The 20,107-nt window shown below is 44.7% G+C and overlaps 2 protein-coding genes across 2 annotated transcripts; one reads left to right on the top strand and one right to left on the bottom strand.

The window, feature by feature from the left end:
- Window positions 1-273: 273 nt before the first annotated feature.
- h1-0 (H1.0 linker histone) lies at window positions 274-1,599 on the top strand. Its single transcript, XM_083636284.1, has one exon. The coding sequence runs from the start codon at window positions 485-487 to the stop codon at window positions 1,073-1,075; it is 591 nt and encodes a 196-aa protein (XP_083492410.1). The 5' UTR covers window positions 274-484; the 3' UTR covers window positions 1,076-1,599.
- Window positions 1,600-4,040: 2,441 nt separating this feature from the next.
- On the bottom strand, window positions 4,041-19,496 carry rhot2 (ras homolog family member T2). Its single transcript, XM_083636253.1, has 19 exons — window positions 19,355-19,496; window positions 16,066-16,124; window positions 14,695-14,776; window positions 14,197-14,240; window positions 13,685-13,738; window positions 13,522-13,574; window positions 13,092-13,200; window positions 12,820-12,921; window positions 12,614-12,712; window positions 12,403-12,511; window positions 11,358-11,478; window positions 10,642-10,726; window positions 10,332-10,477; window positions 10,090-10,190; window positions 8,100-8,230; window positions 7,570-7,650; window positions 7,344-7,466; window positions 6,259-6,461; window positions 4,041-6,070 (listed from the first exon to the last, which is right to left on the bottom strand). The coding sequence occupies exons 1-19, from the start codon at window positions 19,389-19,391 to the stop codon at window positions 5,953-5,955; spliced, it is 1,857 nt and encodes a 618-aa protein (XP_083492379.1). The 5' UTR covers window positions 19,392-19,496; the 3' UTR covers window positions 4,041-5,952.
- Between the last annotated feature and the right edge of the window lie 611 nt (window positions 19,497-20,107).

Raw genomic sequence — 20,107 nt, forward strand, 5'->3', positions numbered from 1 at the left:
TAAAAGTTGCTCTCTGGCAGAGCCGACGAGGGATAAGTGTGTCACCGTGAAGCCCAATGTGTCTACTATCAGCCCGGGGTGTTTTGTGGATCAGTACGGCACCGTGGCTTTTATATTTGTCAGAAGTTGGAGGATGAAGAAACACAAACAGGACGGCGCCAGTTCCATGGAGTCTGCTAGATCAGCTGCTGGCAGTTGCTGTTCTCAATCACGTCCGCAGATAGGCTTCATAGGCTCACATGAGCGCCTGTGGAATAAGACTCATCCATATGATCCAGCCTCCTGTGTCAGTACGTGTAGCAAATTACTAACATATTATTTTCTCTATTTTTTTTCCAAGTTTGGCACTGTTTGCAGACTTTCTCGGGAAAAGCCTGTTATTTCTGGACGTGCTTGCGTTGTGACGCTCGGCTGTACCAAGGCAGCCGCGGACAATCTGCACCTATAACAGTTTATTGCTGAACTAACTCGAGAGAAAGTCACTATGGCAGAGACGGCGGCAGCACCAGCCAAAGCCAAAAGGGCAGCCAAGCCCAGGAAATCCGCTGGGCACCCCAAATACTCGGAGATGATCGAGGCGGCCATCAAGAATGACTCCAGCCGGCAGGGAGCGTCCCGTCAGTCCATTCAGAAGTACATCAAGCAGCAGTACAAGGTGGGCGACAACTCGGACGTGCAGATCAAGCTTGCGCTCAAGCGGATGGTGGCCGGGGGGGTCCTGCGCCACACCAAAGGCATCGGCGCGTCCGGCTCCTTCAAACTGGCCAAAGCCGAGGAGTCCAAAAAGTTACCCAAGGCGAAGGCGTCACCTGCCAAAAAGAAGGCAGTAGCGAAAGCCCCGAAACCCAAGAAGGTGGCCAAACCAAAGAAGGTGGCCAAGTCGCCGGCCAAAGCCAAGAAGGCAAAACCTCCAGTGAAGAAAGTGAAAAAGGTCGCGAAAAAGCCGGCGGTAGCAGCGAAGCCCAAAAAGGCAGCACCGAAGAAAGCCAAGGCAGCCAAGCCCAAGACAAAGTCTCCAAAGAAGGCAGCGAAGCCCAAGGCCAAGACAGCGAAAAGGGCAGCGAAAAAGAAGTAAAGGACAATATCAGAGAGACTTGATTACAGAAATTCACTGTAAATACTTTGAGGAAATGTTTTCGTATATGTATTATTTTTGTATGGTCTCATGCGAACTTAAACTATAATGTTTTTACCAGTTGTTCCCCTTCATTGCACTATAGCCTAATGATGCTGTAGAGAATTAAGTTGCGTAATTGTGAGCATTTTTATTTGACATTAATAATACTGTTACCGTTATTCCTGTCTGATCCTTGGATAGCCTGGGCTAAAAAAAAATCATATGTGACTCGAAATTGGAGCATTGATAGTGCACGAGGTCATACTGAAACAAGTGTTTCAATAGTGACCATTGTTGAGCCTTCACAATGTAGGCTATAGACCTGTATAGGCAGTGGACGTCAGCAAGATTTTCCAGAGGCTCCATGCTGTCAATTTGAGCTGCATCTTTGTAGAATTTCTCGTGTTCCAACGATTCATATCAATCCCGCCGTGTTGAATCACTTTTAACAACTGTTTATACTGCAATTCAATAAACCTGTCATCTTCTACTACAAAGTGTGTTTGTTTGGCAACTTTTACGCGCACTTTACGCGTGCGTAAACATGAAGTGTTCAAACCATCTCAGCGAAATGGGAGGTCGTCAGGAGTAATTAATGATTGAGTAAAGTTGAATAGAAAATAATATAAAATTGTTTCCTTTTTATAACACATTTTGTCCACTGCATTATAAAGCGAGTAAAAACTATTTGCGCCTGGATCATAAATGTCGCCGAGAGCCCATATATGGAACACAAAATGTAATTTCCGTACATGGCTGTTAGTGCGATCCCGCTGATATTGTGGGCGCCAGGTGCCATATGCAAAGTAGTGAGCGATTAGAGAGACACCGGGTTATAAAATAACTAGCTAGAAGCATCACTTCATGAATGATAATTGCTTAAACAACTAATTTTAGGGGAATTCAAGGGCTTTATAGACGTGCACATAATTACAAGTTCTGTCTATTCTTTGGGAGTAAAATATGTGCAAGAGCCCTCAGATTCTGCGAAATGGCACCTTTGAAAGCCCTCTTCGCTTGAGCAGGGGTTTTCAAAGTCTGGCTCCCCCCCCCACAGACAAAGCTTGGAAAAAGGAGCCCCGCCTCCCCTCATTCAAATCCTGGATGCCTATGGGATCATGCTTATCTTATTTGATCCCATACACACTCAACAGTCTGATATTGCTGTTATACATAAACAGGTCTGTCTGAAGGCAGTTATTAGTTTCTGACTCTGGGAAAGTGGGAAGAACTGTCAAATTCCCCAAAACGACTGTATCTCTGAACTATCTCTTTAATCAAATCATCACACACATTTAGGTTATATTCTATGATCTTCTTTTAATAAGTAATTTTCACTTCCATTCACTGAGCCTCCCCTGAATCTGCTTGGAGCTCCCCTGAGGAGGCCCGCCTCCCACTTTGAAAACCCCTGGGTAGAGTCTAAGCCTTCCAGGTGGTCTCTAAGCCACACATGATGGGCAAAATGCGGCCACAGGCACCATCTCAATCCGGCCCCCAAGGTCCTCAAAGAAAAACAAAACGACCCCCAAAAACTCAATAAAAGGCAGAATTTTGTTAATACATCTCATCTGCTACAGCCATTGGATTTGTATCACTATTATATCAGGAGATTAACAAAGAAATTACCAATCACAACGGGAGAGAGGGTTAAAAATAGGGAGACTCCCGTGAAAATCAGGAGTGTTGGCAGGTATAATCTCCAATGTGTGGCCCTTCGCTTACTTGATGTAAGTCAGTATGGCCCTCAGGGGAAAAAATGTTGCCCACCCCTGGTCTAAACCAAGTTAGTCTCACGTGACAGCAAGCATCTGCCCTGCTGAGGTGCCCTGGCCTTGACCAAGAGCCCCTGGCTGGCTTTTCTGTGGCCGAGCCTGACCTCTGACATTGTGGAGAGGGGGCAAAAATAAAGTCTCTTCAGGGATCAATTAGAGGATCACAAATTAATTCCCTTGTGTTGTGGGGAGGGGGGCGGGGCAGCAACAGCTTGAATACTGGCACAGAGCTCTTGGTGCGGACATGACTCTCTATAACGAAATTAAGTTGGGCGTGTTGCTTTAAACGCACAATAACCTCAACGCAACAATTGATTCATTTTTCCTGACATTATACTGATTTTAAACACAATTCAAACAAAATGCTGAAAGCTACTTTGCTCAGTGCCTCCAGCCCTACACAGTATTGGACAGTGAGTTCAGTTGTAAGATACACCCAACGCTCACTGTCCTGCCTCCTTTCTCTTACCTGAGGTGCAACACTTCCATCTTGTGGCAGCTTTCAGGAACAGCCTTTCCCTCCTGGTTCCACTTGGCTGAGACTGCAGCGAGACAGAATGCAGTCTAACTGATGAGAGCAAAGATTATATGCGGTTACCTTCTCTACAATCATATAACATCCTTAAACAATACCATCATTAAATTAGCATTGTAACTAGCTTCTTGTTGATCAAGGTAGAGCATGCACTCTTAAAATGTGTAATACCAACAATTAATGTCACAGTCGGTTCTTCTTTTACACCTGTGCAAAAGGATAGTAAGTGGTGTTGCGTCAACAGACTAGTGCAACATTCGCTAAACAAATTATTGCAATTTGCCATCATAGCACAATCTCCACTTCAATTACACTGTAGAATGCATTACCATTGAAAGCAAGTGCCGTTTTGTATTCAGTGAATTTCATAATATACCGCAGTTGCAACATTTACACTCCAATCACACAGGCTTGAGAACACAATTCATCAAAGTGAACGTCACTTCCTGCTTCAGCACTGTACCTGAGATTTAATTCCGCAATTTATTTTCCCATAGACATTTCGTAAAATGCCTATATAAATAGTTTTACTTGGACAAACCAAACGGTTCAGCTATATTTAGAATTGGGAGAGACCATAGATCATTTCACTCGGACCAAAAATTAAAAAAACATTTTCTTTAAACCCGCATTCTTTTTAATTATGTACAGTATAAGCATTTTACAAAATGTCTGTGGGACAATAAATGGCGGATGAACATCTCTGGTACAGTGCTGAAGCAGGAAGTGACGTTCCAATTTGGCTCTCTATAACATTCTTTAAACAGTAATGTCTTATTTGTAACAAGCATTCTGAATGTACCACAAGCTATAAGGAATCTAATGGAACGCGAGTGGTCACTGGTCAGGCCGCTAAATTGCAACAGGTGGAGATAAATGTGGAACACTACTGACAGAACAGAATACAGTCATAACATGTCACTCATCTTAAATCTGATTGATGAAGCAAGAGGGAGGTGGATAAATTCACCCGAGTCCTGCAACATATCAACACAAACCACAGGATCCGCGACATCCTAACACATACAATCTTCTGGCCCAAAATTCACTGGTCTGGTCTGTGTTTTATTTAAGTAAGCATCTAGTTCAGTTCACTTTCAGTCAGCAATAGCCACAGTTTATAAGTCACAGAAGTTGATCCTGTGAAACAGCAGGTCCCCAGCTGAAATAACCAAAGACAGACATGACTGTCCCATGTTGGAAGTAAAGGAATACAAGCGCAGGTGAATGAGATCAAAGGGTCTGCACACAGGCAGGTGTATGAACATAAAAATAGCACAGACCAACAACCATTTTTGGATTTCATTGAAATGAATATATTGATCAATTCCAAATCAATGTCAGAAGGTAAATTCTGGTAAAGCAGAGATCAAATTGGAGCAGATATTTCTTCAGCATTATTGTCATTTTTAAGGTTTGCCCGCCCAGGACAAGGGTTACTGTTGTTTGGATATGAGAAAATATTATTTCTAGTTTTTCTTCTTGCAGATGCAGTATAAAAATCGATGCACCTTTCATCTTTCAAATACAAAAGAGCATTGTTTTCGTCATGCAAGGAAATACATTTCTCCCTGAAAAGCCACCAACACGGCAGATCATCGGGAGACAAACTGCTAAAAACTATATAATCAATCAGATTCTAGCTTCTGAAAATAGATGTAATAATATGCCCTAAGAGGCAAACAACAGACTACAGCTATTCTTTGCTGCAAGATGCTTTGAGTATTTGGCAATTCAGATCTGAACACCTAATGTCATCTGTGGTGGCTTGGTCGAAGGGAAGACAGTCTTGTTTCGCGGAGGAGTTCAGCAAGTTGTTCGGCAGCGACCACTCAAGATGTCTGCTGGGTGGACTTTGCTGTGGGAGTGTGCCCCCAGCTGGTGCTCTCTGAGGCTCGGGCCTGAACAACAATGATGCCCCATCTTTAGTCACTTCCCCAACCAATATGGAATATGGACTGTTAAAAATACTTCATGCTGCCCTTTAGCGGCTGACGAGTCTATGGTTGGGTATGATCCTCCATTTGCAATTTGGCATTTTCCCCCATTTTGCTTAGGAAAGACTGCATATAGAGAAAGAAAGAAAAATCTCCAATCTTATTATGAATACATGATAGATAAATGAGGGGAAAGCAATGGACTTGACACAGTGTCTTCCTGCATTTTAAGTATCCGTTCGGACTTTCAACAGCAGCAGCTCTTCAATCAGCGCACCGAGCACAGAGAGGCTAACACCTGCTTAGCCCGGTTAGACGGTGTTAGCAAGGCAGAGCAAGCTGGGCGGCGCAGAAAGGGGAATATAAGATCACAAGCTTCCAAATTGCCTTCTGATTTGGACCATCAAGTGAGTCAGAGGGTCGGGAGGGATAAGATGAGGAAGTTGAGAAGGATGTGAGATTCTGGAGGGCAGACCGGGAGTAAATGAGGTGACATGATGGAGGCCTTCTAGTGCAGACTGCGGTGGGGCCTGGAGCCGGTCCTGGAGGTTTGGTCTTGAAGGCTGCAGGGGTGGTTCCCCTGGTGGGTCATTTCTGTCTGGCAAAGGCTCTGTAGAGGGCGAAGCCCAGGACTGCGACCACAGCTGAGCCCAAGGCCACTCGCAGCCAGAATGACGTGTTGCTCATGTCTGAGCCATTCAGGTGTCTGGGGAGAGAAGAGAAATCATTAAGGGACGGGCACAAAACAGCAAACAGTCACTACTTTTAGCGCAATCAATGTTTTGTTTCTCCACCCCACCACTTTCAGATTATGGTTTTTCCCCCCAGGTTTTCAAGGATGCCTGAATTGAGCAAAAAGAAAAGAAAATAAGTAGTTGTCAAAGTAGAACTCACGGGTACATTGCTGCCCAGGCGAGCTTGGTGTAGGTGTTCTTGCTGCTTGAGTCGAGGGAGAGACTGGAGAAGGGCAGCGGAGGAGGGAGCCGGTGTTTGTAACAGAACTCGGCCGGGGTCATGCCGTGGAGCTGCTTCACCTCGGGGAGGTCCGCCTTGGAAGCCACCAACACACATGGGATGTTGCTCTCCATGTAGTGTTGCTAAGAAAGGACCCACGATAAAGAATAGAGAAACTCAGCTGAGAGAGAAAGGGAAGAACATCTAGGTTGCGGTTATTGACATGGGATGAGGTCTGCCACTGTGCAAAGTCCAGTGAGGATATCTTTGAAGGGAAGTAAGTGGCTGTGTCATTTAAAGTTAAAGCCCATTTACTTCTGTCTAGGTCTAGTTTACATTTCCTCAAAGCATTTTACGCATGCGCGCGCACACACACAGCATGGTTGTAGCAGGGCAGACTTGTGAAAAAAAAAAAAAATCTGTTGCACAACCCTTGTTTCCTCGGGGTGCACATCTTTTTAATAGACATTTCTCTGTGTCAAACCGAAGTTGAAATGAACTGCTGTCCACTCCCGACTAACTAAAACACCCCCTAAATGAGAAGGCATGAATTTGACAACAAAGTCAACAACCAAAGACAACATTTGTAAAGGGTTATTTCATGGCTCAGACTCTTCTTTCTAGAAGTTGTAGAATGGAATTTAACAATACGTTCTTCTCCCGAACATAACCGGCATCTCTACTGAGCCAAAATGAGAGTAAATGAAGCCAATGTAACTGAAACTTTTATACATCAGTGACTGACAGGAAGCATTGTGTGTAACGTAATGCAGCGCTGATATGGAAATACTCAAGTCTGGCCAAATTAAATGACTATAAAACACAAAGGTTGTCAAAAGCAAATTGAGGCTTTGTGTTTAGCGTGATGGATTATCTCGCTCAGGCAATTCTCAAGTCTGTGGAAGTTGCTTTTTTCATGCTGTGCAAAAACAAATGGCTTCTTCTGAAGACATGCAGCCCTGCCTGATATCTCCAGCTATGCTAACTAAGTGTGTGCACAGTGGCACACAGCACCAGTTACCCACCTTGTATATACTGGCACAGTAGTCAAAGGAGTGTGGGTCACTAGTGTCGTACATGAGACAGGCGACATCACAGGAGGCATCTGATGCCTTCAGGACCTCCGTCTCCACGTCTACCTCATAGAGCTGCAGAGGGAAGAGACGAGCGTGGCGGTGAGGGTTTGGTTGAAACTATGATCCGGGGTCAAAGCAAAGGTCAGGAGTCGAGGTCAGAGTGGGAGCTACTTACGATAAGATGCTTCTCCTGGTTGCTGACTTGGACAGTGTTGATGGTATAGGGGGAGAAGGCACTGCTGGAATTTCCTTTACTCTGGAGAAAACAGAGAAAAATTAGTCACACATCACCGTCATAAAGGTCCTTACACATCGGGAGCGTTTTTTTCGTGCGATTAATTCGCACGTCAATAATATACTATAACAGTTAATGCAACCGTGCATACCAACGGCGAAGTTTCGCTGTGATTGACAGGTGGGTCAAAACTCGCATCGCAATTTCGTGCCGTATATTCGCATTGCTCTTGATGTGTAAGGACCTTTAGTGTTGAGAGTGCAGATCGTTTTTTTTAAGCTCAAGTGAATAGATGTCACTTGGAGCCAAAAAGCCTGATTCTATTTATTTTATTTTATTTATTTTTTTGGATCCCCATTAGTCACTACCAAGGTAGCGACTACTCTTCCTGGGGTCCACATTCTATCTGTAACAGTTTAATACTGCAATGCTTGACATGTTCAGTCCCAGGCTAGCAGATGGTGTCGTACCACAACGCTGCGTCCCACAAAGGCCTGGAGAAAGGCTGTTTTGCCCGTCCCCCGTGGTCCGATCACCTTGCAGAGGAAGACTGACCGCTGGGTCTGGCCCTTCTCCAGGTCCACCTCTTTCTCCCGTGTCACTGCAAACACAAACAAGCGCATACGGACACAACATCAACACAATGCATAAACAGACAGTAACAGAGAGAAAATAACAAAGAAATTTAGCAAAACAAATTCAACCAAGTACTGATTAATAACACTGTAATAAGCACTGTAACCCAATTACATGCTAAAGCCAGCTGGTGGCCAATAGCCAGTCCCCAGGGCTTTTGGCCTCTCACACATTTACAGCAGGGTCAACTAAAGGGTCTCACCTCCGAGGCAAGACAGATTTTATAATAGGGTCAACTAAAGGGTCTCACCTCCGAGGCAAGACAGATTTTGTGTGATTAGTGCCAGTGGGACTTATTACATCACACTTTCTAATCCTGCCCTAGTTGACAGAGATACCGTCCTCAGGCTCACACAGCAAAGATACACAGCGCACGGCAACTAAACATACAAGACATACCTCCTATCAAGCTCTCAGACGGACAATAACTGACAAACATTCACTATGCTAATGTTGACGTTGTTATGGTAAAAAGTTATGGTAACCCCCACAACGCCCGATTCAAAGTCTGCCACGCCCCCCACAACGCCCGATTCAAAGTCTGCCATGCCCCCCACAACACCCGATTCAAAGTCTGCCAGGCCCCCCACAACACCAGATTCAAAGTCTTCCACGCTCCCTACAACGCCCGATTCAAAGTCTGCCACGCCCCCCACAACGCCCGATTCAAAGTCTGCCACGCCCCCAACGCCCGATTCAAAGTTTGCCACGCCCCCCACAACGCCCGATTCAAAGTCTACCACGCCCCCCACAACGCTCGGCTCAAAGTCTGCCACGCCCCCCACAACACCTGATTCAAAGTCTGCCACGCCCCCCACAACGCCAGATTCAAAGTCTGCCATGCCCCCCACAACGCCCGATTCAGTCTGCCACGCCCCCCACAACGCCCGATTCAAAATCTGCCACGCCCCCCACAACGCCCGATTCAGTCTGCCACGCCTCCCACAACGCCCGATTCAAGGTCTACCACGCCCCCCACAACGCCCAATTCAAAATCTGCCACGCCCCCCACAACGCCCGACTCAAAGTCTGCCATGCCCCCCACAACACCCGACTCGAAGTCAGCCACGCCCCCCACAACGCCCGATTCAAAGTCTGCCATTCGCTCACGTGTCACTTCTACCTCAGATGACATACTGTACATGCTAATCTACAGGCCTATAATGGAGCAGATTAGACAGGTACTGTAATCCTCCTACACAAGAGAGTTTAACTGTGACACCGGGATTATTGATTCTAAGGAAGACGTATTATTAGACGTAATATATATATTCCTAGTAATTTCAGGCAGGTGTCAACTGTTACACTACTACTCTGTGAAGAGGTCACCCTTCATGAGTGCCAAAACTGCGTGCATACCAGCTTGCTAGCAAACATGGATAGATGGCTTCAACGCAAACTGTCAGAATTGTTCATCCATTTAATAATCAGTTGTATAAATTTGGCCCAAAAGGGGCATCAAATTTGCATTATATTACATTTTGTCTTGAACAAGTTAATTCTACTATCAATCTTGTGAATGGGATGGGAAAACATTTGTCTAAAGATTGCTTTGACTTTGAACAGATGCTCATACCTCAGTAAGCGCCTTTTGTCTTTTTAATACCAACTTTGGTCAAAATATAAGACGTGACGTGTGATTTCATGTGAAATTCAAGGACTTTTAAGCACCTTGTTTAAAAAAGGGACTATTTTCAACGTATTCCAGGACTTGAATCTTTTTCCCTCAAAATCCAAGCACTTCAAGCACCTTGGCAGAAGCACACACACACACACACACACACACACACACACACACACACACACACACACACACACACACACCTGTGACTGCTGCGGTCTGAGAGTCCTGCTCAGTCAGGATAGGATAGCCTAGGTATCCGAGGTATTCCAGACAGCGGTGGATGTCAAGGTAAGCAGAAAGCCTGCATATGAAGGCATGGACAGAATATGACAGGTGAGCTTTCAGCAGTAAAGACTAAAACACTCAATGGTGCACAAAAAGTGTAAAACCATGGCATGCTTGCAATCACACAGAAACATTAACAATCGACTAAGATACTTGCGTCCATTGACAAAGGTAGCCTCGGTAGGAGATGTAGCCCTCGTCTGTGGTTGGGACAGCCGTGTAGACCTCTGCGCCCCATGGCATGTAGGGAAATGGGCAAAACAGATTCTTAAGCTCTGAGGGGGACAGAGCGGAGTCCTTATCCTGGGAGGGAACACAAGCAACTTCTTCAAAACAAGAACACCCTTCTCTACGGAATAAGTAGCGTCACATTAATTTACGTTAACGTTAATTTGCACCTTCTATTTGCATCGAATATATTTGTATATATTCAGTACAAACTGTCATATTTACTCACTGCTACTCACTTCGTCGTACTTCTCAAACAGCCGCTGGAGGAACTGGTGACCTAAATGGTTGAGCTCTGTGGTGCAGCCCACAGGAACCCGTAGTCTGAGAACATCAAAACAAGGCTTTTGAAGTCGGTGACTTTACGGTTTAAACATACAAGTTGAGACTTTTTATGGAAACCTGAACATTTTATGAATGCTTGTAAGCATGTCTCTAATTCGGCATACACACATACTCCAATAAGAAGCACACATTCCAAATATATTTAAATGTTTCGCCGGTGATTCCCACAGTGCTCTACCCGCAAAATACACAGTGGAGGGCGGTAGTACAGCAGCAGAGCGAACCACTTCCAGACATGAGATTTGACATTCACAAAGTCCTTCTTGGGAGATAATATGTATGCCGAATTGGAGAGTGGCATCTAACAATTCGTAAGGTTTGTAAATTCTGTTCTGGTGGTATTCAATTTAGGGCCACATTTAGTTGCCAGATGAATGGTGTTTGGTGTGGCTGCTACTAGCCTCCGCGATTTGTCGTAATAGACCACAATGCATTGTGCTGGCAAGCGACGCTCAGCCGCGCTTACGTCACGCGCCCCCAGCCCTATTATTCCCAATCCCACATTCTTGTTAATTCCCGTGGAAGGTTTCCACCTCCCAATATTCCCAAAATGTTGCAACCCTACTAATATGTGTGAGTGCAACAGACAGAGCAGTGTCACTAGACATACTGTGGATAAAGGTAGTCATCTGTCAGGTCGAGGGTGTCGTCATAACCAAACTTCCTGAGGATCGTCCATGTGGTTTCATGTCGCCCCCTCTGGATAAATAATGTATTAAGGAACAAGAAACCTGCGAAGAAAAAGAAAAGAGAAAAGAAAAAAGAAAGATAAAGCAGCCAACTATTAGTTAAAGTCGAAGTGAACCGGAACGGAATGCACCAGCGCGAGCGTCGGACACTGAAAACGAATTGAGAGGCGGACCATATACGTGTCGATGATTTGATTTGACAATTCTGAGGACTGGCTTTGGCATTGGCCAATCCTGGTGTGTTCCACCCCCAAATGGAGTGGGATTCAGCCTGTTGTCATGCTACGCGAGTGGGATCCGCAGAGTACCAGGGAGCCAGCTGCTTTGTGCGGAGCGAGTGGACAATCCGATCCATAGGTGCTGCCCGCCCGCCTGGAATCTCCGAGAGACGACCCCTGACAGCCAGGGAGGGTGTCAGGCTCGGAGGCGTGCGCCATTATCGTTATAAATGTAAATAATATTCCTGGAATGCGTGTTTTAACGAGCCAGTTACATTTCTTTGCTTTCTTAGACATTACCGTTTGATTTAGTTTGCATAATTGCTCAAGTTAGTAGTTAGTTTATGGGCTAGAACTCTGCCAGATGACAGGCACTAGGTGCCATTTTCTCCTTCATTTGGAAAAGAAAATTATCCTGAAATGAAGATTTGATTGACAGCTGCATGTCGTGAAATGATTGGTTGAAATGGGGTAGAAATTTGATAGTACTAGGTGACGTCAGCAAACTGTAAATTACTGTTATCAATGAAATCTTGAAAAACGAACTTTTGATGTGAAAAAGTGTGAAAAGCTAAAGAAATTAGATTGTTGTGATTTGTTTTGCATACATTATTAAATAGGTGCACTGCATACCCACGTATTTGAACTAAAAGAAAAGAAAAGTCATTCTTGGGTTCAGCTCGACTTTAAGTGTGGCCTTCCAAAAACAGTTTGAATTAGCATGTTCTTGTGCCTGGCTGAGCTTTACCATTGAGGGTCAGGCCGTTGTCCTGCACTCCATCGCTGGTGTTCTTCCACACTACTGTCTTTACGTCTTCTAAGGCTTGAGGTGCCAGAGGGTTCCCAAAACAACATTTCTACACAAAACAGAGAGATTCTGAATAGAAAACACTCACTCTTTGGTACAATGAACAGCTGAGCAGAGCACATCACATTAGGTAGGGGTTTTCCACTGGTACCTGAAAGCAGTTGAGTTCAGCATCACTGAGGATACGGTCGTTGTCCTGGTCGGAGATGCAGAAGATCCGGCTGAGGGCTCGGACACACGGGGACTTCAGCTGGAGAAGACAAAGAAGGAGCGCTCACGACTCCACCAAGAGCGGGCCGGAACAAACTGAAAGATGAGCTGCCCACAAATGGCCTCATATCTCTAAAAATGTCTGACCTGTTTGTCCTCAGGGTCATACAGAGGGGCGGTGGGGTGAAGAACCGCCTTTTGGGCGTAGTAAAACAACTCCGAAATGTTCTTCAGGTTCTTCGCAGAACACTTGAAAAGGGGAAACGGCAAAAAGAGTTACTTCAGTTTTACAATGATCTTTGCAAACTAATCGGCACGCACAGCGTGGCGCGTGCTGGTAATTATCAGTGTGTAAAAGCAGGCAACCATGTTTGTGTGTCAGAGGGAAGGGTGGAAAGTGTCTGCGAGATAAGCTTCACCTCGACACACGTCTCGATCTCAGAGAACTGGTTCATGATGGGTAGGATGGTTTCCATTGAGCTCCCAGAGCGCAGATCTGACTTGTTTCCCACTAGGATGATGGGAACCCTGATACAACAAATGGGGACAATAGAAAATGACTGAATGAATGAACACATAAGCATGGCACGCAGACGCACACACACATTTAGGTGTTGAAGTCAACACACCTTCATTCACTCCAATCATGCATACCACTTCACTTCGCCTGAGCACCAAGAAACCACTAACCCTTATCCAGGGCGACTCAGTGCAGACTTACAACCTTGCACACAGTGAATATCAACTAGTGCAATAGGTCAACGGCACAGCGCCGAGACAACAGCACAGGCCAGGCAGCACACACCCCACCCACCATAAGATTTTGTGGAATCAACAGCTGATACATACTTGTTCCCCTTCTCGGCTTCTCCATTTACTAAAGGTATCCATTTAGTTTTGATCTGAAAGACAAGGGGCAACTTATGACCAGAGTGTACTTTGTTTAGAGTCTTATCTTGATCGTGTATTGACTAAATGTGGTGTGCTTAGGGTTAGGGTATGAAATTCCTACCTTGTCTATCGTGTCCTCGTTGGTGACATCGTACACTACGCACACCACATTGGCCTGTGTGGTGTGGAGAAAAGGCAGTTGGACTTCACACGAAGCACACAGAGATAACTGACTCCATTCAACCCATTTTAATTCAACACTAGTATGAATTACAGTTCTCTAAACCCTAAAGATACAACAATAGTTCCACTTAAAGATACCTGCAGAACGAAAATAAACTTACTATCACAGAAGGAATGTGAGGAAAGAGATTTATTTGTCCACAGGGAATCCCAAAATTAACTTACAACAAGCATTATTTTACCAGCCAAGTAGGTTTTTTAGATCAAATAAAAACAACTCCAAACCAAAGTGGCTGGTAAGGTAGACAAACTGAACATCTGCATCTAGTTTTAATTGTTCTCAACTTCTCAGCATGTTTCAATGCTCTCACATTGTTTTAAAGTGTAACGTTTATGTAGTAGTGCTGAGTGGTGGGCTATATTAGTGCGGGCTGGTAAGGCTATAGATACCTTGATGATCTCGTCTTTCAGGACTTCATCAGTCTGCTCGGTCTCTGTTGGGGTTATAGAGAAACATAATCAGTCCTGCAAGTCGTGCCATACACACACCAACATGCACTTTGTCTCATCCCAGACACATAGCTACAGCAAACTCACAAACTGTTACACACACATGCGCACACGCACACACACGCACACGCACACGCACACGCACACGCACACGCACACACACACACACACACACACACACACCAACATGCACTTTGTCTCATCCCAGACACATACTGTAGCTACAGCAAACTCACAAACTGTTACACACACATGCGCGCGTGCACGCACACACACACACACACACACCCACATGCACTGTCTGACACATAGCTACAGCAAACTCACAAACTGTTGTGCGCGCGCGCACACACACACACACGCACACACACACACACACACATCCAAGGACTGAATACTGATGGGAGTTGCTGTGTGTTCGCCTTCAGGAGACGTCACCTGAATAGTCCACTATGTGTGTGGGCACCTTCTCTGGGGTGACATCAGCGGGGATGGTGATCTCTTCAGCTCTGAGGGGAACCTGTGGGAGATCCAAAACCAAATGCTGTTTTGAGAAGAATCTTCAATGAACCATTAAAGGATGGCTTTCCCGCGGGGAATATGAATATATATTAAATCTCACGCCCCTAAGGTTTTCGAATCCGTTGAAATTTTTGAAATTGGTTGTTTACAGCCAGAGCTATCAACCATCTCTCACATTATTTCCATGACGCTCTGACGCAAAACGCGTCGGGGCGACAAGTCCAGCCTTGCGGAAGTCGAGCACCTATGAACTACACTACTTGTGGGCCTGTGGGCCATGTGGGCCATGGTCCTGCCTCTAGAGGTCCTCCACGCCCCTTCAGAGGTCTTGAAGAGGTCTTGAACAAAAGGCAGCCATCTTTTTCGACCGCCTAGCCTACGGTAGCTAATATTAGCTTCCCATAGCTCCTTGCAAAGAGACCATATCTCGGGAACGGAAGCACAGACAGACACGGGACTGGCGGCATTGGAAAGCTCGTCAAATTTTACATCTAGTAGTAGGTGCGTTGAAGTAACGAAATCAACGCTGAGCAATGTACCCGTTTTTACACATTTTTACATGAAATAGTTACAACATCAGATGCGCGTAACTCCTTGGAAAATGCCTTAAAATGCATGATTTTTTTTTTTTATGAAGACATCTCCCAACGTATATACTTCGGTTTAAATTTGGTGCAATTTGGAGGCAATTTGATTTTTGATTTTTTCTTCTTCTCATAATGTTTTTATGTCGAAGCCTTCTTCTTCTTCTTCTTTGAGTTTTATTGGCAGTTGGCAAACATACAGTATATGTGCATTACCGCCACCTAATGGAGTTTTATATCAGCCAAATGCCTGAGGGGTGGGCGTGGAATCTAAGGCCACGCGAGCCCAGTGCATTGTGGGAACTGTAGGATTTCGGCTCCCCGCACACGCCCCCCCCCCCCCCCACACACACAGAGTGGATTTTGGTTGATATCTCTGGCTGTAAACAACCAATTTCAAAAATTTCAACGGATTCGAAAACCTTAGGGGCGTGAGATTTAATATATATTCATATTCCCCACGGGAAAGCCATCCTTTAATTAAGACTGGAGCTGCCAGGAACACAAGGTAACGCGTAAAATGTGGGTTACATTTTACTTTTACTCTTACCGGCAGTGCAGATGGAATGGAAGAAATTTGAGTTTAAAAGCAAAATGAATGTCAGTTTTGGTGGAAATCGCTGCAACAATAGTCAGGGCAGGCAGTGTTCTCTGAGAAGTGAACACAGTGATGCTGCAGTGCTGTGCAGACAGACACACTTACATGTTCTGGGAACTCCTCTCCAACCAAAGACATGATGAGTGACGTCTTCCCCACCTTGGCTGTTAGGGCAGACAATATGACAATATGAAGAGGATGAGACAGAGAAAGACTTAAGCAAAGGGCCACTCCAGCTGACAGGGAGAGACAGGCGCCCTCGCCTCAACACAAGCAGACTAAGGTGACCTTTTCTCCAGCTAAACTTCCCTAGGGTTTGGCTTTTGTAGCCTGGGAACCTTCAACCTAATGTCGCGTCACCACTCTCTCTCACATACCGCTTTCAGACAGACACAGTTCTGGTTCTGGCTCTGGCTCCGTTCTGGAGTCTCAGAACGTTGGTGCTTTCTGGCGAACCAGCCCGTGTTCACACCAGTTTAAGCGGAACCAAAGTGGAAGGACATTATTCGGTACTAGTCCTTCAGTTTTTTAAGTTTATTAATTATTTGGTCTGGCGTTCGAGTGAACCCAGCCTTGGCCATCTCTTCCGCAAGTTCAGCATACGACTTGCTCTTTCTTGTACTGCTTTCTATCTTTTCTTGAGATTCGGTAGATGCCCAAATCGCCACTAAACATTTGGTTTCCTCAGGAGACCACTGCAAATTATTTTTCTCCATGTTGTCACTGCCTTCTTCTCCTTCCTGCTCGTTTTCACAGCCTAGAATGAGACACGCCCACTGATGATGTCACGGTTCCCAAGGAAAAACAAACTATTTTTTGGTTCCGCTGAGAACCAACTTTTCAGGTTCCGAACCAATTATTTTTTCGGTCTGAACGTGCCGGCCAGTTCAAATCTGGGTTCTGGAATCGGAACCGGCACGGAGCCCTGCCGGTGTGAAAGCCCTATCTAAGGAGAAGGAGCCTGGTGCCCATTAGTGGCACTGCATGGTCTTCCTCTCTAAGACCCGCCCCCAGTGGTGTGTTTCAGGTGGTGTTTCCGCTTTGTGTACTGCAGTATTTTCGTTCCCCCATAGAAAGATGGTTTTACATGGTGTTAGTTCGTTTCATTTTTGTAGCTAGATAACTCGCATCACATGTATTTACGTTGTATGACGGCCTGTTTTCAGAGCAGAATGGTTTTTTGGAGCACAGGAAATGTGCGCATCCGCCAGATCTGCAACGGCCGTTTACGCTTTTTTACCAGACGACCATGGACTGTAGCTTTTGGCCCCAGAATAAGGGAATCTGACGAATCTGCTAGCTAGCTAGCCCCACTTGTTCCTTGTTGGCTCCTCGACAGCATCACATAACATTACTACTATCCGTGATATGAGGTACCAAGTGGTTCAAATGGTTTCTTACCCGTTTCTGATGTCTTCTTCTCGCAGATTTGAAGATCTTATATTCCTCTTGAATGTCAGAGCAGTTTGTCCGACAGTGTTACATGATATCTCGCGGTGAAACAACCGTTTAAAAGCAGTCTTTCGACAGCTTGTGCCAAATTTACAGCAGTGTGTTTAATGTTACTGTCATGGTGCACCGCTTGCACGCGGCGAGCAAAGAACATTGCAGTCACATGGAGACGACGGCGCAGTGAACAATTCCAGTGCGCCTGGCAAGCAAAACATGTCATGGAATACTCAAACTCCTAAGGTTTCCTGTCAGCACTGGGGCGCCTCTCCGCTCCTAAATTCGGCACAGGCTGTCGAAAGACTGCCTTTAAACGGTTGTTTCACCGCCGAATATCATGTAACACTGCCACACAAAATACTCTGACATCCAAGAGGAATAGAAGATCTTCAAATTGGCGATAAGACGTTAGAAACGAGTAAGAAACCGTTTGAACCACTTGGTATCTCATATCACAGATAGTAATGTTATGTGGCGCTATTGCAATTTGGCGATGCGAACGAGGAACAAATGGGGCTACCAGCTAGCTCATGATTTTGATTGATTGATTGATTGATTGACATCTTTATTGATAATGAAAACATATATACAATACATACATACACATCATTATCAAAAGGATATAAACGCAATAAAGCTAGAAGCTTATTTCCATTGCGGTCCTTAAAGGTGTCCGTGTGGAACATGAAATGGTGAATGAATGTATGGGTGCGTGTGAGTGTGTAAGAAAGAATATAAGTGCATGTTTAAAGTGCACGTGTCAGAGACTGTGGGGGATGCGTGGGTGCGCCCACCACGCTGGGGGAAGGAGAAACATAGGGGAGAGTAAAAATAATAGTACACAATGATGAAACAGTACAACTGGCGCAATGAAACCGTCAGTAAACCCAGGATCTACTGCTCCTGATCCAGCTCTTTACAGAATATTTAAAATAAGAAAGAGAGACACTAGTCTTAATGTTTCATTTGCTGTGGCAACAATGCAATGCAGTGCAATGTGAATGGGTCTGGCGATGTCAGGTTAGTGCGATTCATTCCATTGCAGGGGAACATTTTGCCTGTGTTGACTTTGCCTGACCTCAAAACTACATGCACTGGTTGATTAGGCTTTATTTGATTATGCCCACACACACGCCCTGATATGGAGTCATGTGGTGGTGCTGACATGGCACGAAGCAAACACAATTTTCATCACTGTTTTGTTATTTCAGTTGTATTACGAATAAATGTAATTACAGTACTACATTACTTAGGCTAACGTTATATTAAAGAGCTAATTAGCTAAGTCAAGTGAGTTAGTGAGAACTAACCTAGCAGGTCTGTGCCATCCTCTCTCAAGATGAGCTAACGTAATTGAAGATGTTTCATTCATGTTAGCATGAATGGTTAGCATAATTGAGCTCATAATGCAGGTGCACAACCACAGAGCAAACTGAAGACAATCTGAGGCTGACAGTCTGACATTTATGTCAACACACTGCAGCTGCTAACTAAATACACCGCTGATCTAAATATTATTGTACTTGAAAAATACTTAGAGATTTGACGTTGTAATTATTCTAAAGATAAAAAAGAGACATCCGTTAGAAACCTGTCAGTGATCATGCGTATTTATAGTCAACTGTCAATCTGATGAGGGAACATTTACAAACTAGTGACTCGTTAATAGTAGCTACATCGGCTAGCTACAGGAAGCGATATTTTTCCCAGGATGGCGAAGGCATGACCCGCCCATCTCTGCCTCTGATTGGCTGAGAAAGAGACGCAGGATAACTAAGCGAATGTGATTGGATGAACAACATTTGACGTTAGGCCAATCGGAGGCAGAGAAGGGAGTTTCATGCCTTCGCCTTCCTGGGGAAAAATATCGCCCACACTAACTAATGCTAGCACGTTAGCTTGTAGTTAGCTGCGCCTCTTTGGCATGCGAGTAGGAAAGACTTACGTTCCCCCAGTAACAGTATCCTGACGTCTCGTTTCATATTTCTTCTCTTTTTGCGTAACAGGTAGACACGCTGTGGTCTTCAAACACGATTTAACGTTCATTTGAAAGTCAAATTTCTAACACCAAGTGTGAGCCCCTCCACAACGCTAGCATCCAAGGTGAAACCATATCGTTCCGGTTCACATCACAGACTGGGAAAACTCGCCCTCTGTTGGACAAAACAGCACATTCAATAAAACATTCATTAGGGAAAGTTTGGGCCCCCAGGGGTCAAAGTAGTTTGTGCAAATTATAATTTTTTATTTTAGAGAAAAAAAAAGTAAACTCCAAACAGTAATAGGCAATAATAAGCTACTTTTGATTAAAAAAAAAAAAAAGATTTACAAATCGAGTTTAATGCATTGTTTCTTCTTGCTTTTTATCTATGAATAAAAATACATTTAAATTCTGATATCCTGGATTATAAATGTTATTATAGGCCAGGCTTGAAATGCATTATGCAACACTTTTATTTAATTTTAAATCGTAGGGGGTCCCATGCAGCTGTTTCTAGGGGTCCTACTTGGCCTGAAAAAGGTTGCTATAACATAATTCCAAGACTGTGTGTGTATGTGTCTATTTTGTCCTGGGCATAACTCGAGAACTGTAGGTCAAATCGACTTCAAACTTTGTGGGTGTATTACTGGGATCCTGACTGCTGCTGGCAAGGCTCCCAGTCGATGCTGATGTAGCATGTTTCCAGCTTTGCAGCAC

Source organism: Poromitra crassiceps, assembly GCF_964638095.1.
Source record: "Poromitra crassiceps genome assembly, chromosome: 4".
Classification (NCBI taxonomy): Eukaryota; Metazoa; Chordata; class Actinopteri; order Beryciformes; family Melamphaidae; genus Poromitra; species Poromitra crassiceps.